The sequence below is a fragment of the Bos mutus genome, chromosome 3 (assembly GCF_027580195.1).
Source record: "Bos mutus isolate GX-2022 chromosome 3, NWIPB_WYAK_1.1, whole genome shotgun sequence".
NCBI classification, from domain to species: domain Eukaryota; kingdom Metazoa; phylum Chordata; class Mammalia; order Artiodactyla; family Bovidae; genus Bos; species Bos mutus.
In genome coordinates, this window is record NC_091619.1 from 30,412,592 (window position 1) to 30,437,697 (window position 25,106).

General features: G+C 43.2%; 1 protein-coding gene across 2 annotated transcripts; it reads right to left on the reverse strand.

Annotated features, from left to right (window-relative positions):
- Positions 1–19,633: 19,633 nt before the first annotated feature.
- On the reverse strand, positions 19,634–25,106 carry LOC102288413 (ciliary microtubule associated protein 3). 2 transcript variants are annotated; one of them, XM_005905672.1, is made up of 6 exons: positions 25,088–25,106; positions 24,709–24,855; positions 23,989–24,080; positions 23,114–23,244; positions 21,081–21,198; positions 19,634–19,702 (listed from the first exon to the last, which is right to left on the reverse strand). In XM_005905672.1, the coding sequence occupies exons 1-6, from the start codon at positions 25,104–25,106 to the stop codon at positions 19,634–19,636; spliced, it is 576 nt and encodes a 191-aa protein (XP_005905734.1). The 2 variants fall into 2 exon arrangements, with proteins under 2 accessions (XP_005905734.1, XP_014336899.1); XM_014481413.1 differs by lacking the exon at positions 23,989–24,080 and having other exon boundaries at positions 24,713–24,855.

Sequence of the window (25,106 nt, forward strand, 5' to 3'; positions counted from 1 at the left end):
AGACCTGGTTTCAGTCCCTAGGTTGGGAAGATCCTCTGGAGAAGGGAATGGCAACCCACTCGAGTATTCTTAACTGGAGAATTTCATGGACAGAGAAGCCTGGTGGGCTACAATCCATGGGGTCGCAAAGAGTCAGACACAACTGAGTGACTAACACTTTCTTTCACTTTCTATTTATTTCAAGAAGTATTTATTGAGTCTGTCAGTCAGTTCAGTCAGTTCAGTTGCTCAGTCGTGTCCGACTCTTTGCGACCCCATGAATTGCAGCACGCCAGGCCTCCCTGTCCATCACCAACTCCCAGAGTTTACCCATGTCCATCGAGTCGGTGATGCCAGCCAGCCATCTCATCCTCTGTCGTCCCCTTCTCCTCCTGCCCCCAATCCCTCCCAGCATCAGAGTCTTTTCCAATGAGTTCACTCTTTGCATGAGGTGGCCAAAGTACTGGAGTTTCAGCTTTAGCATCATTCCTTCCAAAGAACACCCAGGACTGATCTCCTTCAGAATGGACTGGTTGGATCTCCTTGCAGTCCAAGGGACTCTCAAGAGTCTTCTCCAACACCACAGTTCAAAAGCATCAATTCTTTGGCGCTCAGTTTTCTTCACAGTCCAACTCTCACATCCATACATGACCGATGGAAAAACCACAGCCTTGACTAGACGGACCTTTGTTGGCAATTATGTGCTAAATCATCATGGTAGGTACTAAGGATAAGATGCTAGATAGTCAAGGAAGAAGGGACTGTTGCTAGTACAAGTTTGTGTGCCTCATGCACAGTGAGGCCAAACAAACTGAAACTTCAGAGTTTGGAGCAGAGGAACATTTATTGCAGGAGGCATGCAATAAGCATGCAAGAACAGGGTGGCTCAAACCCAAAAAGGCCCCTAGCTCTCTGAGGGTTTAGGCAAAGCCAGGTGAGGGAGGTGGGGTCCCAGTGTACGTGATCAGCTTGTGCACAATTCTCTGTTTGGCTGATGGTGAGGTAGCAGGGTGGTGTTACAAAGGTTAACATTATCAGTCCTTAGGCTCCAGGAGGCCTGAGGCTACAGGCTTATGGTCATCAAGTAGTTAACATCTTCCTTTTGTTGGAGAGTTTTTTTTTTCTTTTTTTTTTTTTAATGGGCTTCCCTTGTGGCTCAGCTGGTAAAGAATTGCCTGCAGGACACCTGGGTTAGATCCCTGGGTTGGGAAGATCCCCTAGAGAAGGGAAAGGCTACCCACTCCAGTATTTTGGCCTGGAGAATTCTGTGGACTATATGGTCCATGGGGTCACAAAGAGTTGGACAGGACGGAGTGACTTTCACTTTCACTGGGGTTTTTTACATTTGCAAAACAACTCAGGAAATGTGCATCAGATACTGTTATCTAGCTACTTCAGAGAGGAGCTAAAGCAGAGGATAGGGAGGAGGGCCTGTCCCAGGAAGGCCCCATAGAGTTCTGATCAGTTACAATTCCGTTTTCTTTGATAATCCTCAATCTTGAGGAGAACAAGTTTTGAACAAGAAAAGGAATAAAGATTCAGTACAGGGTGTGGTGGGGGGGAGGTGGGAGGGGGTTCAGGATGGGGAACACGTGTACACCCGTGGCGGATTCCTGATGATGTATGGCAAAACCAATACAATATTGTAAAGTAATTAGCCCCCAATTAAAATAAATAAATTTAAATTAAAAAAAAAAGATTCAGATGAGGTTAATCATAAACTTGACAGGAGAAGCCACAGGGTCCTGATTGGTTACACTATAAGACAAGAGATCTTAACACAATGTCTCCTACCATCTCAACTAGAACAAAGAAAATAAATATTGCCAATCTGGGGAATTCATGAAGGATATTCAACATTGTTGGGATACCCCAGACAGACAGACAGAGATTTGCTCTGTCATGTCTGACTCTTTGAGACCCCACAGACTGTAGCCCACCAGGCTCCTCTGTTCATGGAATTCCCCAGGCAAGAATACTGGAGTGGGTTGCTATTCCCTTCTCCAGGGAATCTTCCCAACACAGGGATTGAACCTGGGTGGCAGGCAGATTCTTTATCATCTGAGCTACCAGGGAAGCCCCAAGGATACTAGATATTTGTTAATTAGCATAGAGCTGGAGCCTTTCAAGGCACTGTAGGAGAGAAAAGATGAAAGAAAGAGTCTTAAGAAGCTTTTTGTCTAATGGAGAAACAAACAAGTACATATCCACCTGAAAACTGCAATGATGAAATATGAAAACTGCACCATGGTGGAATATGCACAATATCATAAAAAGTGATGATAAAGCGATGGTAAATTCTGCTTGGGTGAAGGACTTAAGGGTAGGTAACATTTGACAAGGGCAGCGAATGATAAGTAGAAGTTTGTCAGAGTCCGAGAATGGGAAAGGCCCTGTATTATAAGAGAAGGGAACTCCATGAGCAAAGGCATGGAAGTGTGAGAGTATAAAGGAGTGTTTGAGTGAACTCTGAATAGTCAAGTAGCTGTAAAACCACATCCTAAAGAGAGGAACAGAGAAAGGGCAGAGGGTGGTGAATGAAGATAAATGTTTGTGATGACTTATGTCATTTTCTTTGCCTGTTTCTATATTATGATGCCCTTCCTGAAGGGATCGCAGAATTAATGAGAAGACATGGAGTGTGACTGGTAAGTGGCTTCAAGAAGACCCTGAAATAACTAAAGGCTTGTTCATCTGCCAACACCAAAAGGCTGGTCTAGCTATATTGACTGCCTTAAAGTCTCTATGGGAGGATTTTTATGATATCAGACCACCAGGAGCCAATGCTGGAGATGGAGGTGGATTACTAAGGACAGGGTTACATGGGCTGGTGCTGCTTCCTCTGATATTTCTTGGAGCTTGGGCCAGTGTCACTCAGGATCATGCCTTTTCCAAGTTTACCTCCATGGTAACCAAGGCTGGCAATTGTATGGTATTCACTGACCGACTGATCACATATATCTGGCTGTATGTTTGATGGCATTGACCTTGACTTTGAGTACCTGGAGCCCTAGGGCAGGGGAAAATATTCCAGACACTTTGGTGTCAAGCCTTAGCTCACTTACATCCACACATACATGTACACACACACACACACACACCTGGTAAACACATACATTTCAGTCTACACAGGATATTTTCTTCCCACAAAATATGGCTATATTTTTATATAAACATAATTTTATTTTACATAAACATTTATATATTTATATTTTATGTTTAGTTATTTTTATTTATATAAATTTATATATCAGATCATATCAGATCAGTTGTTCAGTCGTGTCCGACTTTTTGTGACCCCATGAATCGCAGCACGCCAGGCCTCCCTGTCCATCACCAACTCCCAGAGTTTACTCATGTCCATCGAGTCAGTGATGCCAGCCAGCCATCTCATCCTCTGTCGTCCCCTTCTCCTCTTGCCCCCGATCCCTCCCAGCATCAGAGTCTTTTCCAATGAGTCAACTCTTCGCATGAGGTGGCCAAAGTACTGGAGTTTCAGCTTTAGCATCATTCCTTCCAAAGAAATCCCAGGGCTGATCTCCTTCAGAATGGACTGATTGGATCTCCTTGCAGTCCAAGGGACTCTCAAGAGTCTTCTCCAACACCACAGTTCAAAAGCATCAATTCTTCGGCGCTCAGCCTTCTTCGCAGTCCAACTCTCACATCCATACATGACCACAGGAAAAACCATAGCCTTGACTAGACGAACCTTTGTGGGCAAAGTAATGTCTCTGCTTTTGAATATGCTATCTAGGTTGATCATAACTTTCCTTCCAAGGAGTAAGCGTCTTTTAATTTCATGGCTGAAGTCACCATCTGCAGTGATTTTGGAGCCCAGAAAAATAAAGTCTGACACTGTTTCCACTGTTTCCCCATCTATTTCCCATGAAGTGATGGGACCAGATGCCATGATCTTCGTTTTCTGAATGTTGAGCTTTAAGCCAACTTTTTCACTCTCCTCTTTCACTTTCATTAAGAGGCTTTTTAGTTCCTCTTTACTTTCTGCCATAAGGGTGGCATCTGCATATCTGAGGTTATTGATATTTCTCCCGGCAATCTTGATTCCAGCTTGGGTTTCTTCCAGTCCAGCATTTCTCATGATGTACTCTGCATATAGGTTAAGTAAACAGGGTGACAATATACAGCCTTGACGTACTCCTTTTCCTAATTGGAACCAGTCTGTTGTTCCATGTCCAGTTCTAACTGTTGCTTCCTGACCTGCATACAAATTTCTCAAGAAGCAGATCAGGTGGTCTGGTATTCCCATCTCTTTCAGAATTTTCCACAGTTTATTGTGATCCGCACAGTCAAAGGCTTTGGCACAGTCAATAAAGCAGAAATAGATGTTTTTCTGGAACTCTCTTGCTTTTTCCATGATCCAGTGGATGTTGGCAATTTGATCTCTGGTTCCTCTGCCTTTTCTAAATCCAGCTTGAACATCAGGAAGTTCACGGTTCACATATTGCTGAAGCCTGGCTTGGAGAATTTTGAGCATTACTTTACTAGCATGTGAGATGAGTGCAATTGTGCGGTAGTTTGAGCATTCTTTGGCATTGCCTTTCTTTGAGATTGGAATGAAAACTGACCTTTTCCATAAATATAAATTTTCATATACTTAAAATCTGGATCACATATGAGTCATGTATTTTCCCTAAATTACCATAATCACCAATACTATCCTATCTTTTCCAACAACAAATATTAGCAGATTTTTAAGCTGAGTCCCAAGCCACAGGCCATCCCTGTCTACCGATCTTGGGACCCATGTGTGCAGGCAAAGGAACTGTTGTTTTGGATTATGAAATGGCCAGAACTGGAGTGTGAGTCAGGCAGCAATACCCAAAGGCCTGAATAGCATGTCTCATTCCAAGGCGAAACTTAAACCTAAGAGACCCATGGAGCTATAGTCAAACTAATTAACAAAGTCTTAACATAAACTCAACATAGTACATCTTCATGGAGTTTTTGGAGTTCCCCTCCACTTTCTCTTCCTCAAGGCTCTTGCCTGGAAGCTACTACTGTATGCTAAACACTTTTGCCTCCTCCTTAGGGCCTAGAGAGTGTTCCACGTATTCTAAGTGGCTTGAGGTTCTCCAGTGGGCTTGCATAAATGCACTTGTCCCACCTACTATACCAATCCAGGGAGAGGAAGGCTTGTCACCCCCACTGAAGGCATGCCACTAGTGAACAGAAAAGGAAAGTTAGAGAAAGTTCTATTTCATCTATCTGTATCCAGATTTCTAGGATTCGGTGGATCATCACTGAAAAACAAAAGAAAAAACCCAGTGCCAGATAATAACTTGGGTCCCTAAGAAATGTCTCAGTTGCAGCATAGCCATGGCCATGGCCTCAGTCTCCCCATCATGGCGATGACAGCTTCAGCTGCTGTTTGCCCCTCCTGTGCCTCTTCCCTCCTAGGCTCCTGGGCTTCATCATGTGCTGACCTACAATATACTTAGAGGTTGGCACACCAGTAAAGGACACAACAGCCACCTGCACCAGGGTCCCACTGATCATGGAGAGTTTGTTTACTTCAACACGGTGAGGTAGGAACCATTGGTTAGGCCTGGGAAGCAGAAATGGGGAGGAAAGTGGAGAGAAACTGGCTTTGAGCCTTAAGTTGAATGTTTCTCCAGGAACCTGCCATAAAAATATCAGTGAGATGATGGGGTTCCTGATGAGAAGCTCATCATGGGGTTCCCCACATATGGACAGACCAAGCACCTCACTTCTTCAGATGTGTCTGTGGCAGCACCCACCTTAGAACAGGGTCTATTTGGACCCACAACCAGGAGGCTGACTTCAGGTCTACCATGAGGTAACTCCCTTCAGGAGAGGCTGCAGTGGAAATTCTGGTCAGTTGGGGAATGGGGTTAGATAATCTTTGGGTTCTTTTTAGTTATAAGATAACTCTTGTGTCATTGCCCATGTTTCCCTCCATCTCGCCAAGTGGAGATAGAAACATTCCCCAGGAAGGGATAAATCATCTTGGGAATTGAAGAAGTCTTGCTCTAATATGTATAACATAGTTTGACTTATATGAGAGGTGAAGTGAAGTGAAGTGAAGTCACTCAGTCATGTCCGACTCTTTGTGACCCCGTGGACTGTAGACTATCAGACTCCTTCGTCCATGGGATTTTTCAGGCAAGTGTACTGGAGTGGGCTGCCATTTCCTTCTCCAGGGGATCTTCCCAACCCAGGGATCGAACCTGAGTCTCTCACACTGCAAACAGATGCTTTATCATCTGAGCCACCAAGGAAGCCCTTTTAATAGTAAGAGTTTAAATCCAAGTAAAAACACAAAGTTTTTAAATTGCTGCTTCTTTATTTTTAGAATAAAACAGCTTTCATGGAAATAGCAACTCTTTTGTAAGCTCAATGTAATACTCAAGCTACTTCTGTTTAATAACTATGTCTAAGACAACTTATAGGGCACTGGTATATGTCAGGCAGTGTGCTGGACACTAGCAATATAATTAGGTAAGACAGTTTCTGCTCTCATGGAGCTCATAGCCCAAGTGTAGGAAGCAAACTCCCTGGTGGCTCAGTGGGAAAGAGTTCACCTGCCAAAGCAGGAGACTTGGGTTCAATCCCTGGGTGGGGAAGATCGCTTGCAGAAGGAAATGGCAACCTACTCTAGTATTCTTGCCTGGGAAATCCCATGGACAGAGGATCCTGGTGGACTACAGTCCACGGGGTCACAAAAGAGTTGAACATGATTTAGTTGCTAAACAACACCAGGAAGCAAAAACACAAAGGACATGGATCACATGCCTTCATAGATCACAGCCCTGTCATGGCAAAGGGGCTTGCAAAACTCAATGAAGCTATGAGCCATGCTGTGCAGGGCCACCCATGATGGATGGGTCATTGTGGAGAGTTCTGAGAAAATGCAATTCACTGGAGGAGGGAATGGCAAACCACTTGAGTCAGGAGAACACCAGACACAGTATGAAAAGTCAAAAAGATATGACACCAGAAGATGAGGCCCCCAGGTTGGAAGGCATCCAATATACTACCAGGGAAGAGTGGGGGGCAATTACTAACAGCTCCAGAAAGAATGAAGCAGCTGCGCCAAAGCAGAAATGAAGCTCAGTTGTGAATGTGTCTGAATGTGTCTGGTGGTGAAAGTAAAGCTCGATGCTATAAAAAACAGTATTGCATAGGAACCTGGAATGTTACGTCCATGAATCAAAATAAATTAGACATGGTCAAGCAGGAGATGGCAAGAGTGAACATCAGTGCCAGGGTCCAGCCCCGGTGGATCCAGGGAATTCGAAGTGGGGACAGCGTCAGCAAGGATCAGGAAACAACTGCTTAATTAAACGTTAATTAAGGATATAAAGAGTAATAGAATAAGGATAGCTCAGTGAGGAAATTCAGTGGAGAAAAGAGGCTGAATAATTCAGCCAGAAGGTGAGAGAAAGAACGACTTGGGGAGACCAAGTTTCGGTGAACAAGGCCCGCACTTTATTTTCCAAAGTAGTTTTTATACCTTAAATTATGCATAGGGGATAATGGGGGAAGGGGTAGAGTCATGCAGTGAGCTAGGGTTTCTTCCTGCAAACTTATCATATGCAAAAGTTTAGGTGATTTACATCATCTTCTGGCCAGGAGGCCTGTTAACATTTTAAGAAACTTATTTTTCTCTAAAGGTGATTATTCAAAGTCAGGCGCCAGCCTCCAAAAAAAGCATTGGACAAAGCTGCATTCCTATAGGGCAAAGGTGAGGTGGGCTCAATCAAGAAAAGAATTAACTCAAGGGTCCAAGGTTACAAACATTGAGGCTACTACTTACATTTCTATACACCCATTATATCAATCAATACACTGCCAAGGACACAGTAGGTAAGGGATATGGAGACTTAGCAGCAAACATTGGCCCAACAAGTGAAAAACCCTTCACCAATACAATTTCTAATCAATCTTTTAACTACTCAAAGGAATCTGTGTTTAGACAGTTTAGAACATCTCCTGCCTCTCACAGTTGGGAGGCTCTGAACAATCATATGTGGCCAGAAAAACCTATTCAGGCAGGCTAGAAGATTTCCAAAGGAGTTTGTAGGTTGAAACACTGTCACACCCAGGAACTTTATTAACTGGAGCTATAAGTTAACTCTTTTTTCAGAGAGAGGTAGTAGGGGACAGCCCCTCCCCCCGCCCCGCCCCATAAAGTCAGAGGTTTAGGTGAGAGCACAAAGCAGAAAGTAGGCAGACTCTGGTTTTGGGGGTAGATGCTCGAGAATTTCCAGGGGGACTCCTGAGGCTCGATCCTGCCTTTGCGTATGCCGACCCTCCTTCCTCATGACCTTTGCCACAGGCGGAGTTCCTCATGCTGGCTCCTGGCAGTGACAGACTTCCAGTTGAGCTATTCCAGATCCTGAAAGATTATGCTGTGAAAGTGCTGCACTCAATATGCAATATGCCGGGAGATGGCTCGGCACATCAACATTTTAGGAATCAGTGAACTAAAATGAACAAGAATGGGCAAATTTAATTCAGTTGAATTATATTTGAATTATATCTACTACTGAGGGCAGGAATCGCTTAGAAGAAATGAAGCCCTTATAGTCAACAGAAGAGTCTGAAACACAGTATTTGGATGCAGTCTCAAAAATGACATGATGGTCTCATTTCATTTCCACGGTAAACCATTCAACATCACAGTAATCCAACTCTATGCCCCAACCACTGATGCCAAAGAAGCTGAAGTTGAATGGTTCTATGAAATTGAAGACCTACAAACCTTCTAGAACTAACACCAAAAAAATGATGTTCTTTTCATCACAGGGGACTGGAATGCAAAAGTAGAAAGTCAAGAGATACCTGGAGTAACAGGCAAATTTGGCCTTAGAGTACAAAATGAAGGAGGGCAAAGGCTAACAGAGTTTTGCCAAGAGAACACATTGGTTATAGCAAGCACATATTTCCAAGAACACAAGAAACAATTCCACACATGGACGTCACCAGATAGTCAATACCAGAATCAAATTGATTATATTCTTTGCAGTCAAAGATGGAGAAGCTCTATACAGTGGGCCAAAACTAGACCTGGAGCTGACTGTGGCTCATATCATCAGCTCCATATTGCAAAATTCAGGCTTAAATTGAAGAAAGTAGAGAAAACCACGAGACCATTCACGTATGACCTAAATCAAATTCCCTATGATTATACAGTGGAGGTAACAAATAGATTCAAGCGATTAGATCTTGTAGACAGAGTGTCTGAAGAACTATGGAAAGAGGTTTGTGACATTGTACAGGAGTCAATGACCAAAATCATCCCAAAGAAAAAGATATGCAAGAAGACAAAGTGGTTGTCTGAGGAGACTTTTAACTTAGCTGAGGAGAGAAGAGATGCAAAAAGCAAGGGAGAAAGGGAAAGATATACCCAACTGATTGCAGAGTTCCAGAGAAGAGCAAGGAGAGATAAGAATTTCTTCTTAAATGAACAATGCAAAGAAATAGAACAAAGGAATAGAATGGGGAAGACTAGAGATCTCTTCTGGAGAAGGAAATGGCAACACACTTCAGTGTTCTTGCCTGGAGAATCCCAGGGATGGCAGAGCCTGGTGGGCTGCCATCTATGGGGTTGCACAGAGTCAGATACGACTGAAGCGACTTAGCAGCGATCTCTTCAAGAAAATTGGAGATGTCATGGGAATATTTCATGTAAGAACAGGCACAATATAGGATAGAAACAGTAAGGACCTAACAAAAGCAGAAGAGATTAAAAAGAGGTGGCAAGAATACACAAAAGAACCATACAAAAGAGGTCTTAATGACCCAGATAAGCACTATGGTGTGGTCACTCACCTAGAGCCAGACATCCTGGAGTGTGAAGTCAAGTGGGCCTTAGGAAGCATTACTACAAACAAAACCAGAGGAAGTGATGGAATTTCAGCTAAGCTATTTTAAATCCTAAAAAATGATGCTGTTAAAGTGTTTCATTCAGTATGTTAGCAAATTTGGAAAACTCAGCAGTGGCCACAGGATTGGAAAAGGTCAGTTTTCATTCCAATCCCAAAGAAAGGCAATGCCAAAGAATGTTCAAACTACCACACAATTGCACTCATCTCACATGCTAGCAAGGTAAGGTTCAGAATCCTTCAAGCTAGGATTCTGAAGTATGTGAACCAAGAACTTCCAGATGTACAAACTGGATTTAGAAAAAGCAGAGGAACCGGAGAGCAAATTGCCAATGTCCATTGGATCAGAGAGAAAGCAAGGAATTCCAGAACAACATCTACTTCTGCTTCATTGACTGCACTAAAGCCTTTGACTGTGTGGATCACAACCAACTGTGGAAAATTCTTCAAGAGATGGGAATACCAGACCACCTTACCTGCCTTCTGAGAAACCTGTATACAGGTCAAGAAGCAACAGTTAGAGCCAGACATGAAACAATGGACTGACTCAAAATTGGGAAAGGAGTACATCAAGGCTGTATATTGTCACCTGCTTATTTAACTTATATGCAGAGTACATAATGCAAAATGCCAGGCTGAATGAATCCCAAACTGGAATCAAGATTGCCAGGAGAAATGTTAACAACCTCAGATATGCAAATGATATCATTCTAATGGCAAAAAATGAAGAGGAATTAAAGAGCATCTTGATGAAGGTAAAAGAGAATGTGGCTTAAAACTCAGCATTCAAAACACTAAGATCATGGCATCTGGTCCTATCACTTCATGGCAGATAGATGGGGAAAAAGTGGAAGCAGTGACAGATGTTATTTTCTTGGGCTCCAAAATCACTGCAGGCAGTCACTGCAGCCAAGAAATTAAAAGACACTTGCTTTTTGGAAGGAAAGCTATGACAAACCTGTGCTTAGTCGCTTAGTCATGTCCAACTCTTTGTGACCCCATAGACTGCAGCCTGCCAGGCTCCTCTATCCATGGGGATTCTCCAAGAATACTGGAGTGGGTTTCCATGCCCTCCTCCATGGAATCTTCCTGACCCAGGGATTGAACCCAGTTCTCCTGCATTGCAGGCAGATTCTTTTACCATCTGAGCCACAAGGGAAGCCCATGACCAACCTAGTCAGTATATTAAAAAGCAAAGACATCACTTTTAAAATAATGTCCATATGGTCAAAGCTATGGTTTTTCCAGTAGTCATGTATGGATGTGAGAGTTGGACCATGAAGAAGGCTGAGCCCCAAAGAACTGATGCTTTTGAACTGTGGTGCTGGCGAAGATTCTGGAGAGTTCCTTGGACTGCAAGGAGATCAAACAAGTCAATCCTAAAGGAAATCAACCCTGAATATTCATTGGAAGGACTGACGTTGAAGCTTCAGTACTTTGACCACCTGATGTGAAGAGCCGACTTAATGGAAAAGACCCTGATGCACAGAAAGATTGAGGGAAGAAGGAGAAGGGGGCAACAGAGGATGACATGGTTGGATAGCATCACTGACTCAATGGACATGAATCTGAGCAAACCCTGGAAGTAAGTGAAGGACAGGGAAACCTGGCATGCTGCAGTCCATGGGGTCACAAAGAGTTGGACAGGACTTAGTAACTGAGCAATAACAACAACAATGAAGAGTTGAAAGGAGCCAGGCAAGCAAAAGTTAGGAAGAATGATTTTCTAAAGAAGTGGTAACAGCATTAGCAAAGGATTGAAGGCAAGAAAGAGTTTGAAAGTGAAAGTGAAAGTCACTCAGTCACGTCTGACTCTTTGAGACCCCGTGGACTGCAGCCCACCAGGCTCCTCTGTCCATGGCATTCTCCAGGCAAGAATACTCTAGTGGGTTGCCATTCCCTTCATCAGGGCATCTTCCTGATGCAGGAATTGAACCCAGGTGAAGGCAATGGCACCCCACTCCAGTACTCTTGCCTGGAAAATCCCATGGACAGAGGAGCCTGGTGGGCTGCAGACCATGGGGTCACTAGGAGTCGGACACGACTGAGCAACTTCACTTTCACTTTTCACTTTCATGCATTGGAGAAGGAAATGGCAACCCACTCCAGTGTTCTTGCCTGGAGAATCCTAGGGACGGGGGAGCCTGGTGGGTGGCCATCTCTGGGGTCGCACAGAGTCAGACACGACTGAGGCGACTTAGCAGCAGCAGCAGCAGCTCCTGCATTGCAGGCAGATTCTTTACCAAGAAGAGTTTCAGTTTAGTTCAGTTCAGTTGCTCAGTTGTGTCCAACTATTGGCAACCCGATGGACCACAGCACACCAGGCCTCCCTGTCCATCACCAACTCCTGGAGTCTACTCAAACTCATCTCCATTTAGTCAGTGATGCCATCCAACTATCTCATCCTCTGTCATCCCCTTTTCGTCCCTCCCTCAATCTTTCCCAGCATTAGGGTCTTTTCAAATGGGTCAGCTCTTCACATCAGGTGGCCAAAGTGTTGGAGTTTCAGCTTTAACATCAGTCCTTCCAATGAACTCCCAGGACTGATCTCCCTTAGGATGGACTGTTGGATCTCCTTGCAGTCCAAGGGACTCTCAAGAGTCTTCTCCAACACCAAAGTTTAAAAGCATCAATTCTTTGGTGCTCAGCTTTCTTTATAGTCCAGCTCTCACATCCATACATGACCACTGGAAAAACCATAGCCTTGACTAGACAGACCTTTGTTGGCAAAGTAATGTCTCTGCTTTTTAATATGCTGTCTAGGTTGGTCATAACTTTCCTTCCAAGGAGTAAGCATCTTTTAATTTCATGGTGGCAATCACCATCTACAGTGATTTTGAGCCCCCCAAAATAAAGTCAGCCACTGTTTCCACTGTTTCCCCAACTATTTGCCATGAAGTGATGGGAACTGGATGCCATGATCTTCGTTTTCTGAATGTTGAGCTTTAAGCCAACTTTTTCATTCTCCTCTTTCACTTTCATCAAGAGGCTCTTTAGTTCTTCTTCACTTTCTGCCATAAGCATGGTGTCATCTGCATATCTGAGGTTATTGATATTTCTCCCAGCAATATTGATTCCAGCTTGTGCTTCCTCCAGCCCAGCATTTCTCATGATGTACTCTGTATATAAGTTTAATAAGCAGTGTGACAATATACAGCCCTGATGTACTTCTTTTCCTATCTGAAAGCGGTCTGTTGTTCCATGTCCAGTTCTAACTGTTGCTTCCTGACCTGCATACAGATTTCTCAAGAGGCAGGTCAGGTGCTCAGGTATTGCCATCTCTTTCAAAATTTTCCACAGTTTATTGTGATCCACACAGTCAAAGGCTTTGGCGTAGTCAATAAAGCAGAGTTTATTGACTGGAGTAGTTTAGTGTAGCTGTTTTTATAAAATGAGACATTAGAGCTTTAAATAAAAAATCGATAAAGGACAGAAATGGTATGGACCTAACAGAAGCAGAAGATATTAAGAAGAGGTGGCAAGAATACACAGAAGAACTGTACAAAAAAGATTTTCACGACCCAGATAATCACGATGGTGTGATCACTCATCTAGAGCCAGACATCCTGGAATGTGAAGTCAAGTGGGCCTTAGAAAGCATCACTACGAACAAAGCTAGTAGAGGTGATGGAATTCCAGTTAAGCTATTTCAAATCCTGAAAGATGATGCTGTGAAAGTGCTGCACTCAATATGCCAGCAAATTTGGAAAACTCAGCAGTGGCCACAGGACTGGAAAAGGTCAGTTTTCATTCCAATCCCAAAGAAAGGCAATGCCAAAGAATGCTCAAACTACTGCACAATTGCACTCATCTCATATGCTAGTAAAGTAATGCTCAAAATTCTCCAAGCCAGGCTTCAGCAATATGTGAGCCATGAACTTCCTGATGTTCAAGCTGGATTTAGAAAAGGCAGAGGAACCAGAGATCAAATTGCCAACATCCACTGGATCATGGAAAAAGCAAGAGAGTTCCAGAAAAACATCTATTTCTGCTTTACTGACTATGCCAAAGCCTTTGACTGTGTGGATCACAATAAACTGTGGAAAATTCTGAAAGACATGGGAATACCAGACCACCTGACCTGCCTCTTGAGAAACCTGTATGCAGGTCAGGAAGCAACAGTTAGAACTGGACATGGAACAACAGACTGGTTCCAAATAGGAAAAGGAGTACGTCAAGGCTGTATATTGTCACCCTGCTTATTTAACTTACATGCAGAGTACATCATGAGAAATGCTGGGCTGGAAGAAGCACAAGCTGGAATCAAGATTGCCAGGAGAAATATCAATAACCTCAGATATGCAGATGACACCACCCTTATGGCAGAAAGTGAAGAGGAACTCAAAAGCCTCTGATGAAAGTGAAAGTGGAGAGTGAAAAAGTTGGCTTAAAGCTCAACATTCAGAAAACAAAGATCATGGCATCTGGTCCCATCACTTCATGGGAGATAGATGGGGAAACAGTGGAAATAGTGGCTGACTTTATTTTTCTGGGCTCCAAAATCACTGCAGATGGTGACTGCAGCCATGAAATTAAAAGATGCTTACTCCTTGGAAGGAAAGTTATGACCAACCTAGATAGCATATTCAAAAGCAGAGACATTACTTTGCCAACAAAGGTTCGTCTAGTCAAGGCTATGGTTTTCCCTGTGGTCATGTATGAATGTGAGAGTTGGCACCGAAGAATTGATGCTTTTGAACTTTGGTGTTGGAGAAGACTCTTGAGAGTCCCTTGGAGTGCAAGGAGATCCAACCAGTCCATTCTGAAGGAGATCAGCCCTGAGATTTCTTTGGAAGGAATGATGCTAAAGCTGAAACTCCAGTACTTTGGCCACCTCATGCAAAGAGTTGACTCATTGGAAAAGACTCTGATGCTGGGAGGGATTGGGGGCAGGAGGAGAAGGGGACGACAGAGGATGAGATGGCTGGATGGCATCACTGACTCGATGGACGTGAGTCTGAGTGAAATCTGGGAGTTGGTGATGGACAGGAAGGCCTGGCGTGCTGCGATTCATGGGGTTGCAAAGAGTCGGACACGACTGAGCAACTGAACTGAACTGAGCTGAGAGCTTTAAAAGGGAGAGTGAAGTCACAGTAAGCTCCCAGACCCTCTACCAGGAGTTCCTGGGCTTTTTCTTCAGAACTGTCATTAAATATGACTTAGATTCAAGGAATATTATTGTCCTGTATCTCTTTGGTCAAGGTTACACCTTACCAGGACCTATCCCTGTATTTCAGGAGCTATTTCCAGAAATAAGGGAATTGCTATAAGTTGGAAAGTAGCCCCAAGCAATGCAGGACACCCTGGTTTGATACCTGGGTATTGAGAAGGGATAGGCTACCCATTCCAGTATTCTGGCCTGGAGAATTCCATGGACTGTATAGTCCATGGGGTCGCAAAGAGTCAGACACAACTGAGTGACTTTCACTTTCACTTGAAAGAAGAAGGTAAAGAAACAGGATATCCCAGGCTGCTGATCACAGCAGCTTATTCTTCTGGCAAGGGACCACTGACACAGGATATAAATTGCAGTGACTGGGAAGTGAGTGTGATGAGCCTCCCAGGCCCCCCAAATCCTAGAGCAGAGATTCCTAAACTTTTTGGTGGTGAGAACCCCAAGTAGTTATGTAATGTTTAAAAAGTTGATACCTTCATTGCCAAAGGTATTTGGGTAATGAGTGGCTCTGGAATAAAGTGCTGACTTGTTTAAATTGTCACTATGATGGATCTTGGGGAAAAGAGGAATAAGGTTCAAGACCTTGCAAAATTATATATATATATATATATATATATATATATATATATATAATAGAAATCCTTATTAGAAGTTTGTTTTGGAAAAGGTGTGAAATATGGAAAACTATTATTGACAAAGCTACTCACTTATGATTCCCATGATCCTGGAGATGAGTGTTTCTGAAACACAAACCCTTTTAACAATATTTGCTTGACTTCTTTTTGGGTTTGCCTTTAATCTTTTAAGGAAGTAAAGGAGACTTTCTGTCTAGGCCCATGGGAGTCACAGAAGATAACAGGAAGGCACTCAGGAAGCCACGTTAGTGGGCCCATATGGATATCTACCTGACATCATGAATTTTCACTGCTATATTTTCTTGCTCTTAAATTGTCTACAAGAAAAAGCTCCCAGGATCTTGATGGCTCAAATCTCTTATCCCAGGCTCCTTGATTTCATAAGCATAATGACCTATGACTTCCATGGTAGCTGGGACACATGTACAGGCACAATAGTCTCCTGTATGTAGGAACCAAGGATTGATGTGACATGGGTTATTTCAACTGTGTAAGAAAGAGAAGACTCAAATATGCAGAAGGAAGATGGGGAAGGGATTTGGAGCCTTGGTTGTGGGAAAACAGGCTTTCTCTTTGGGGGACAATTAGCTAGACTTTGTTAATAATGTGGGACAAACAATGGTGAAGAATAAGGTCTGTGTTGCTTCTGCAGGGATATGCTGTGAAGTACTGGAGAGACAACGGCATCCCTTCAGAGAAACTCATCATGGGGTTCCCCACCTATGGGAGGACCTTCCGGCTCAGCACTTCTGACACCTCAGTCTGTGCCCCAGTCTCTGGAACAGGGTCATCTGGTCCTTACACACGTGATGCTGGCTTCTGGGCTTATTATGAGGTAACCACCATGGCTAATTCAGGCTAAAATACCCTGGGGAAAATTCAGCCCTCCAAGTCATCTTGCTATTCTTATATTCCTGAGATTTTATACCCTGGCTTTCACAGGTCTGTGGAAAGGAAGGTTGATGGCTGTGGAATACTTTTCACTTAAAAAAACTATCTGAATTGTCTTTTGGGGTTTTGAAGTATATGGTACCATCTTTCCCACAGCCCAAAGCTATACTGAATTTCATTGCTGCTGCTGCTGCTGCTGCTAAGTCGCTTCAGTCGTTACATCCATGTAAATAGGTGGAGAAGGATTTCAACAGACTAGCCTGGAGAGGGCAAATACTTTGATTTCTCCACCAACCTGAATTGAATGAATTTACTCAAAATTTATGCTGAAAATACACAGAATGGTTAGCAGTGTTCGTTACTCAAGTGTTTGTGGAAGAATGATCTCAGCACGTATGGTCATGCTTACCATTTCTCAATCTCTCCTATGAACAGAATTAAAATTTCACTTGCTTGCTGCCTGTTTTCATAAAGATTTGTGTTCATTTTATGAAACAAAATCAATTTTGAGATACATATGTGAAATTAATGTAGATATTTCACAATGTCCCCCTTTCCATCCCCTTCCCATTTCTTACTATTTTTCTTCCAGTTAAAGTCCTTTCTCCTCCAACACATGACATAATCTGACATGTTCAGTGTTGCCTTCCTCATTCCTCCATAGAGCTGTACATTCCTAAGTAAAGCCACAGTTGAAGACCAAAAAGTCCTATATGCTTATGAAAACACTGAGTGGTTTGGTTGTGACAATATTAAAAGCTGTAGATGTGTTATGAACAATGTAAAAAAAATACAATTCTAGCTTTGAATCCTAAGCTTATCAGGAGCCCATTTCACCAAGATCTATGGTTTGAAAGTTTTAAATATTCACAGAGTGGGGTACACACCAGGCAGTGTCTAGATAAGTACTTTGAATGCAGCTTCTGCATTCAATGAGGTCTGACCTTGGCACACCTAGAGTAACTAGTGAGACTCCAGGACATCACTAAAATGGGGGGAGGAGGGTAGCCAATCCATTAACTTCCCTGGGGAGTGCTTCTGGTACTTCAGTCCAGGCCCAAGGAGTCAGTAGATGAGTTTAATTCCTTTTGTGACCCCAGTGCTTGCCACTCTGCATGATTTGCATGGTAGGAACTCAGCATGATGATGACTGACAGACTAAATAGATGATGTAATGGGAGGGGGGGGTTGACTCATTTTTACATGAATCTAGGACAGGCTATCAAATTGGGACATTCCCACTCCACACCAAGGAACTCGGACACTTGGAAGAGCTCCTTTTCAGGTATTGTATTCTTCAACTCTGTTCTCTATATTTTCTCTTTGTTAAAAAACTTCTTGTTACTTCTCATTCTGTGCATCCATTCTTTTCCCAAGTTCTTGGATCTTTTTTATAATCATTACTTTGAACTCTTTCTCAGGTACACTGGCTCTTTCTACTTCGTTTAGTTGTTCTGGGGTTTTATCTTATTTCAAGAGAAGCATATTTCTCTGCCATCTCATTTTGTCTAAACTATTTGTATTTTTATGTAGGTGGAATGTTATTAGTTATATTTCTCAGCCTTGGAGAAGTGGCTCTCTGTAGGGTATGTTTTATGTAACCTAGGAGTACACTCCCCATTCATCTCCCAAGGACTAGGGACGAGTGGTCTCAGGGTAAGTTCTTACCTGTTTACAGACTCAGTTCCTCAGGCTGTAGGATTATAGTTTTCTGCCTTATGATGCTTGCCCTCTGGTGGGTGAGGCTAGACTAGAGATTTGTCAGGCTTCTTGGTTTGTCTGGCCCCTGGAGAGGCCAGTGTTTGCCCAGTGGTGAGTGGAGCTGGAGGTCTTGGTCCTCCAGCAGGCAGGGCCATGTCAAGGGACATGTTTAAAGGTGGCTGTGGGCTCAGGAACTCTTTTAACAGGCTGTCTGGTGATGGATGGGGCTGCATCCCCACTCAGTTTGTTGTTTGGCCTGAGATACCCCAGCTCTGGAGCCTAGAGTCTGTTGGATGGGGCCAGGTCTTGCTGCTAATGACCCAAGCAAGATGTCTACCTCCAGTCAGAGTTCATGCAGATGACCCTCCCCCCGATATTTTTACCACCAATATCTTTGTCCCCAGGATGAGCCACCACTCTCCTCGCCTTCCGAGGAGACCGTCAAAACCCCAACAGATAGGCCTTTCTCAGGCTTCTATGAAGTTACTGCTTTTGCCCTGAGTGTTGGTGTGCATGAAATTTTGTGTGTAGCTTTTAAGAGTGGAGTCTATTTCCCCAAGTTCTGTGAAGCTCCTGCCATTAAGCCCCACTGGCCTTCAAAGTCAAAGGCTCTGGAGACTGTTCTTCTCGATGTCAAATATGAGGCTGACATGGAGCTCAGAACTTTCACACCCGTGGAAGAACTTTTGTCGTATTATTCTTCAGTTTGTGAGATCTGATCATATCACAAGTGCACCCCTCCTAGTGTCTCATTGTGGTTACTTCTTTATGTCTTTGGATGCAGGATATTTTTTGGCAGGTTCCAGTTTTTTTTTTAACAAATAGTTGTTTAGCAGTGAGTTGTGATTTTGGTGTGCTTGTGAGAAGAGGTGAGCTCACGAAGTTTTTTCTACTCTGCCACCTTGTCTAGGAATTGTAAGAGCCCCTAAAACATTTACTCTGCCTTAAGTATCCTCTACATCTAGCAAGCCCAAATACAAAGTCAAGCAAGCCATCCAAATCCTTGATATGTATAGACCAACAATATCCTATCACCAGGACTGGCAGTAGAAAACATAAAACTCATTCCTGGGACTTATAGCTAGAGGGCGGGGATGCACAAGTATAATATTTCAGTAAAGTGAAGCCACTCTACTGAGCACTCAGTTAGGAAACCCTCGGACCCTTCTACATTTTTACAGAACAAACCAGCACGAGGAGAGAGCACCTTCTGTACACTGAGTCTTTATGCAGTCATATAGTAATTATGAGCCCTTTGCCCCTCCCTGCGCCCCATGATGGCAGACAGGAGGGTCAGACAATGCAGAAGGACAAGAGCAGCTCTGTCCTCAGTCCTGAAGAGTCTGTGGTCAGGAGGAGCATGTGAAGGTAGTCACAGCTTTTCAGTTGTAGTACAAGCTTAGGTAGGCCAAACGGTTCCGATGCTTTCTAAAGTCCTTGTCTGTGGACAGCTGCAATGAAAAATACTGTCAAAGTCAATATTCACATGAGAACTCCCTGCCTCTGGTCTTCCTGGATGTGTGAAATAGACCCGTATTGTTGGAGCTGTTTTAGCCTACCTGAGCCCCAACCACACAGTAACCTAACCTAGTGAATCTCTCAACATTGCTCTGTATATCTACTCTTTGTCATCTTTTTCTGGAATATATCATGCTAGGAATTATTTTCTTCTTGGCAAATCATCAAGTATAGCTGGTAAATGTCTTGAAAACAAAGATTATATGTTTAATTCTTGAATGTTACCTGTAGGCCCTAGCACAATGATGTTAGTACATTTGGCATTTAATAAACACTTGCAGAATTAATCCAAAGTTCCACCAGGGGGGAAAAGGACACCTCTGGAATTATTACAAGTGACACGGGCTGACCATTTATTATGCTACAGGTCTGGTGTTATAATATCTCAATCTTTACAACTTCATCAGATCAAGTCTAGTTTATATCCATTTTAAAGATAAGCAAATTGAGGCTTAGAAAAGTTAGAGGATATATAGCAAACAAATATGGAACTAGTGTTTGAACCCAGGCAGTCTCTTCCTAAAATCCATGTTCTTGCCAGAATGATCCACTGCACCTTGATGATCTAATACTAGGTGATGTGATGGGAAGAGCACTGGCTTAGAAGTCACACAATCTATATTCTAGCTGAGCAACTTCAACAAGCCATTTAATCGAAGCCTCAGTTTGGACTTCCCTGGTAGCACAGCTGGTCAAGAATCCGCCTGCAATGTGGGACACCTGGGTTCGATCCTTGGGTTGAGAAGAGCCCCTGGAGGAGTGCGTGGCAACCCACTCCAATATTCTAGTCTGGAGAATTCCCACAGACAGAGGAGCCTGGCAGGCTGCAGTCCATGGGGTTGCAGAGTCAGATGTGAAAGTGTTAGTCACTTCAGTCGTGTCTCTTTGCGACCCCATGGCCTGTAGCCTGCCAGGTTCCTCTGTCCATGGGATTCTCCAGGTGAGAATACTGGAGTGGGTTGCCATTCCCTTCTCCAAAAGAGTTGGATGCAATTGAGTGACTAAGCACAGCACAGCACAATCCTCAGTTTCCTTCTCAATCATAGAGGATAATTATCTAAGACTACCACAAAGGTTATTTGAGGACTAAATAAGAAATTGTGACTTTTGTTCAGTCACATACACCTCTAGAAATCTAGTGAAATTGTGTAACTCTTCAAAATTTCCCATAAGTATATATTACACAAAATTGTGCAAGTACTTTCAGGGGATCAAGGATTTCTTGAAGTTTATTCCCAGACCCCTGGTTAAGAATCACTGATACATGTGGAAGTATTAGGTAAAGGCTCCACAGAAGTCCAATCATATTACCTCAGTTTTCAGGGTTCTTTTCTGTAGACATGGAACCTGAGACCAGTCTGGAGATCCAAATTTCATTGGCCAGGTGACTTTCTGAGGTTCCTTTTTCTCTAGTTTATATGTGCCAGGGCTAGAAAAAAATATAAAACCTTATGTTGAAGAGTTAGTGACCACCACAATTCTAGTTTGGAGAAATCCCACAGACAGAGGAGCCTGGCAGGCTACAGTCCATGGGGTCACAAAGAGTTGGATGTGAAAGTTTTAACCACTTCAGTAGTGTCTGACTCTCTGTGACCTCATGGACTGCAGCCTGTCAGATTCTTCTGTCCATGGGATTCTCCAGGCAGGAATACTGGAGTGGGTTGTAGTGACCATAAACTTCATCAGTACTACCTGTGTACCTGAACTAGTCCTAACTCTTTTGGAAAAGGCAACAGACTGATTAGATCTTAATGTCAGGTAAGCATAGGGTTCCTTTGCCTGCTAATGTGTTTCTAAATAGGTGTTAGTGTTCAAGATTTGTAGTCCTGACATTTCAGTGAAGGTAAAAATCAACTCTAGTTTAAGCTATTTCTGTAACCTCACTCTTCTTAACCGAGAAACCAAGAGATCCCAGAAGTGGTGGATGATAATAGAGATTTGCCACAGTGATGCTAATTAGTACACATGATGTGAAATTTCTCAACAATAGGGTATTTTGTCTTGCCTTTGTTCATATCATTTTGTCTTTTGGTGTAGACACTTAACTGTGGAAATAAGATGTAGAGTGGACATGGGAAACAAGCTTCATCACCTCCACTTCTTTACTAGAACCTTAAGAAAGTTACATTTCCTCTCTCATCCTTGGAATTCTCACTAGTAAAAGAAAGACTTTGACCATGCCCTATAATTTTCAATGGCTTCCTAAAGCACTGAGACCACCTCCCTTGGTCTATGAGGTTTATGGACTCTAGCCCTTATTCCTCCTCTGTTCTCATTTTCTCCTTGCCCACTACACTGTAGCCACACTAGCCTTCTTTCTTTTTTCCACACACCTCCCAACTACAGCCTTTGTACTTGCAGTTCCTTCTGCCTGGGAAGCTCTCAGCCTAGATCTTCACAGGGTCAGTTCAGTCTTGTCATTGTGCTTTCAGATGAAGTCATTGTGCTTTCATTTCCCAGAAAGACCAATCCTTGCCAAAGTAGATTCCAGCCATCACTCCATATCACATCATCTTTGTAAAAAATATTACTATTTTTATTTACTTATTTATTTTAGGCTGTACTGGGTCTTTGTTGGTTCACAAGCTTTCTCTCTAGATGCAATGAGCAGGGGCTACTCTCCAGTTGCAGTATGTGGGCTTCTCATAGCGGCAGCACCTCTTGCTGTGAAGCATGGGCTCTAGGGAGTGCCGGCTTCACTAGTTGTGGCTCCCAGGCTCTAGAGCACAGGCTCAGTAGTTGTGGTGCATGGGCTTAGCTGCTCCAAGGCATGCCAGATCTTTCCAGATCAGGGATCCAACCCGTTTCTCCTGCATTTCCAGGCAGATTCTTTACCACTAAGTCACCAGGGAAGCCCCCCGTCTATTATATCATCTTGTTTGGTGTTATTCAGCACTCCACCAGGTCCCCATACTTCCTGGTGTGCCTGTGGTAGCTCCAGCTCATGGCTACTGTTTTGGTATAATTATTAATGAGACCCCCTTTAAAGTCTAAGAAGTGTCACATGCTGACTAATAAATTATATGGTCATTATTACCACTGATTATTTTCTTGTTTATTTGCTTCTCATCTGTCTGGACTCTAGAATGTAAGCTCCAAGAAATGATGATGGGTGTAATGCAAAATCTTTGGAACCTACACAACTTCTTGGCTTTTTATAAATATTTATTGAATGAATCACCACAGTCTACAATTTTATAATTCTAGAGACCTGGAAGGCAAGAGGTTGAATCTTTAAAGATAGATGGTTTCTTATTTAGAGGGCGTGGTTGGGATGTAACCCCTTTTTGTACTTCCTTTCCTATTGCTCTTTGTTGAAGTGCACCAGAAGAAGGGGCACATACCCAGGATAACAAGGGTCCTTTGAGTATGTCCGAAAGCGAGGTGACAAGGTATTAAATGGAGCAAAATTTGGTTTGTGTGTTTGCTCCTGAAGATTGACTGTCTGGTACATGCCTGGGTAAGGTGTCACATCCTGTTTCCAAGAGAAAGATCAATATGTCAGAGGGTGATGTATATATATGTAAAGATTTCTAAGTAGAAAAAACAAAGTCATCCTCCCCCTCTTCATGTATCAGCTATGGTTTATAGAATTAGGCCCACAGTAGGTTGAAAACCAAGATAAGAGTATTGTTCAGCTACCTAAAGGTACCTAATGTTTTGGCTATAGAAATAAACCTATGGGGGCAGAGAGTCAAGGTAACCTATTGTAGCTACTATCCCCACCATCCCACCATCCCACCATCCCACTCAGATTTTCTTTTGGAGCCAGTATCCCTCTCCCTGAGCTTAAGTATCAAGAAAATGTCCAACAAGAGATTAGGAACCTATACTGAAGACTTGAAATCCAATCACACAAAAAGGTTAAGAAGTTAGAACTGATTTTTTTAACTGATATTATACTATATATTACATATAATTATATGATGCATATAAACAAAGCTTCCAGTATTTTATCAGCAGGTGTCTCAGGACTGAAGCTCTGCCTTGGTACCATTTCTTCTGAGAATTATTTTCCATTCTCCCAGGACACTCACACACACATTTCCCACATTAACACCCAAGTTTTCATGTAGACTCCTTAGTAGCTTTTGTCCAGATGACTTTCATCTTGAATTTCAGGACATACTTTAGGTAAACTCCAACTGTGCTCCTCAATGAAAATACATGCAGCAACATGGATCACACTGAAATCTAAGCACGTTCAGCCATTTCTAACCTTGTTCTTTGGCTTAAACCTCACAGCTGTTCTGGCTCCAAAACCATATCCTTTTATACTGGTTGGGATCTTAGCGAGGCTGTATGCCAAGTCTTTACTCTTCATGTGTTATGTAGAAAACAAACAAAGACAAAACATGCATAGAGAACATTATAGTTATTAAAACAGAGTGGTCTCAGAGTATCCCTGAATCTTCTCTGCTCAAGTTGCCCTTTCTTTCTTGATTCCTCTGAATCAAGACCAAACAATTACATATGTAACACAGGCTTCTCTACAAAGAAATGTGGCTGGATAGGTAGAGTGAATGACATTCGAATCCAGTGAATCCACTATTCTGAGCCCCACAGAGCTGAATCAGCTTTATATGGTTTCAACTGAATCTGATTATGATTTCATAAACTACATACCAGCACAGACACAGTAGGTTTGGACTAAGAGGAAATATTTAGTCACCGGCCTTTGTAGGTATGAATGATGAGGGAACACTTACTGGGGATCGCATGAGGCCAAGACTTGCATTTAGTGGGGATGGCAAAGGTGAGTAATGGCCCTTTACTTTCTGATATTGGCCCTGACAGCTGGTTGCAGACGGAGGACCAGAGAGCACTTTCTCATGCTGGGACCCGGAAGGTCACAAATCGCCCAGGGCTTTTCTTCCAGGAAACTTAGGTATCCTTGGATAGTCTGGGAACTGACACCCACCTGAGGTAAGGTGAATACTCACTTCTTCTGCTATATAACATCCAGGCCCTCTGTGGGGCACTCCCCTAATAGGGAGAAACTTGTTCCCCAGCAAGTCTGAGGGATAGAAGTGAGGAAAGATCTTCCTATGTTGACATGTTCCAAAGGAGTAGTTAACCAGCGTCTCTGGAGAACGAGAAAGAGGAGAAACTCCACATGAAGGAAGTCCCTGTGGTCCAAATGAGGGTGGGGGCAGGGGTGGTGTGGGGAAGGGTGGCCGAGACCTGAGCAGACTGCACTCTTAACGAAACCGTGACCAATCCAAGGAGACAGGCAAGCCACATTTCCCTCCTTTCCCGCTTGGTCTTTCCCAGTCTCCCCATCTTCCTTCTGCCTCTATCAACTCAGCCCTCCTCACCTGCTTGGCTGAAGCACAT

Coding starts and splice junctions, on each gene's coding strand:
- LOC102288413 (XM_005905672.1), bottom strand. Junction 24,081..24,708: donor TTATATAGCAGAAGAAGTGA/GTATTCACCTTA, acceptor TGAAGAGTAAAG/ACTTGGCATACAGCCTCGCT. Junction 21,199..23,113: donor AAGGACCCTTGTTATCCTGG/GTATGTGCCCCT, acceptor ATTTTTTTCTAG/CCCTGGCACATATAAACTAG.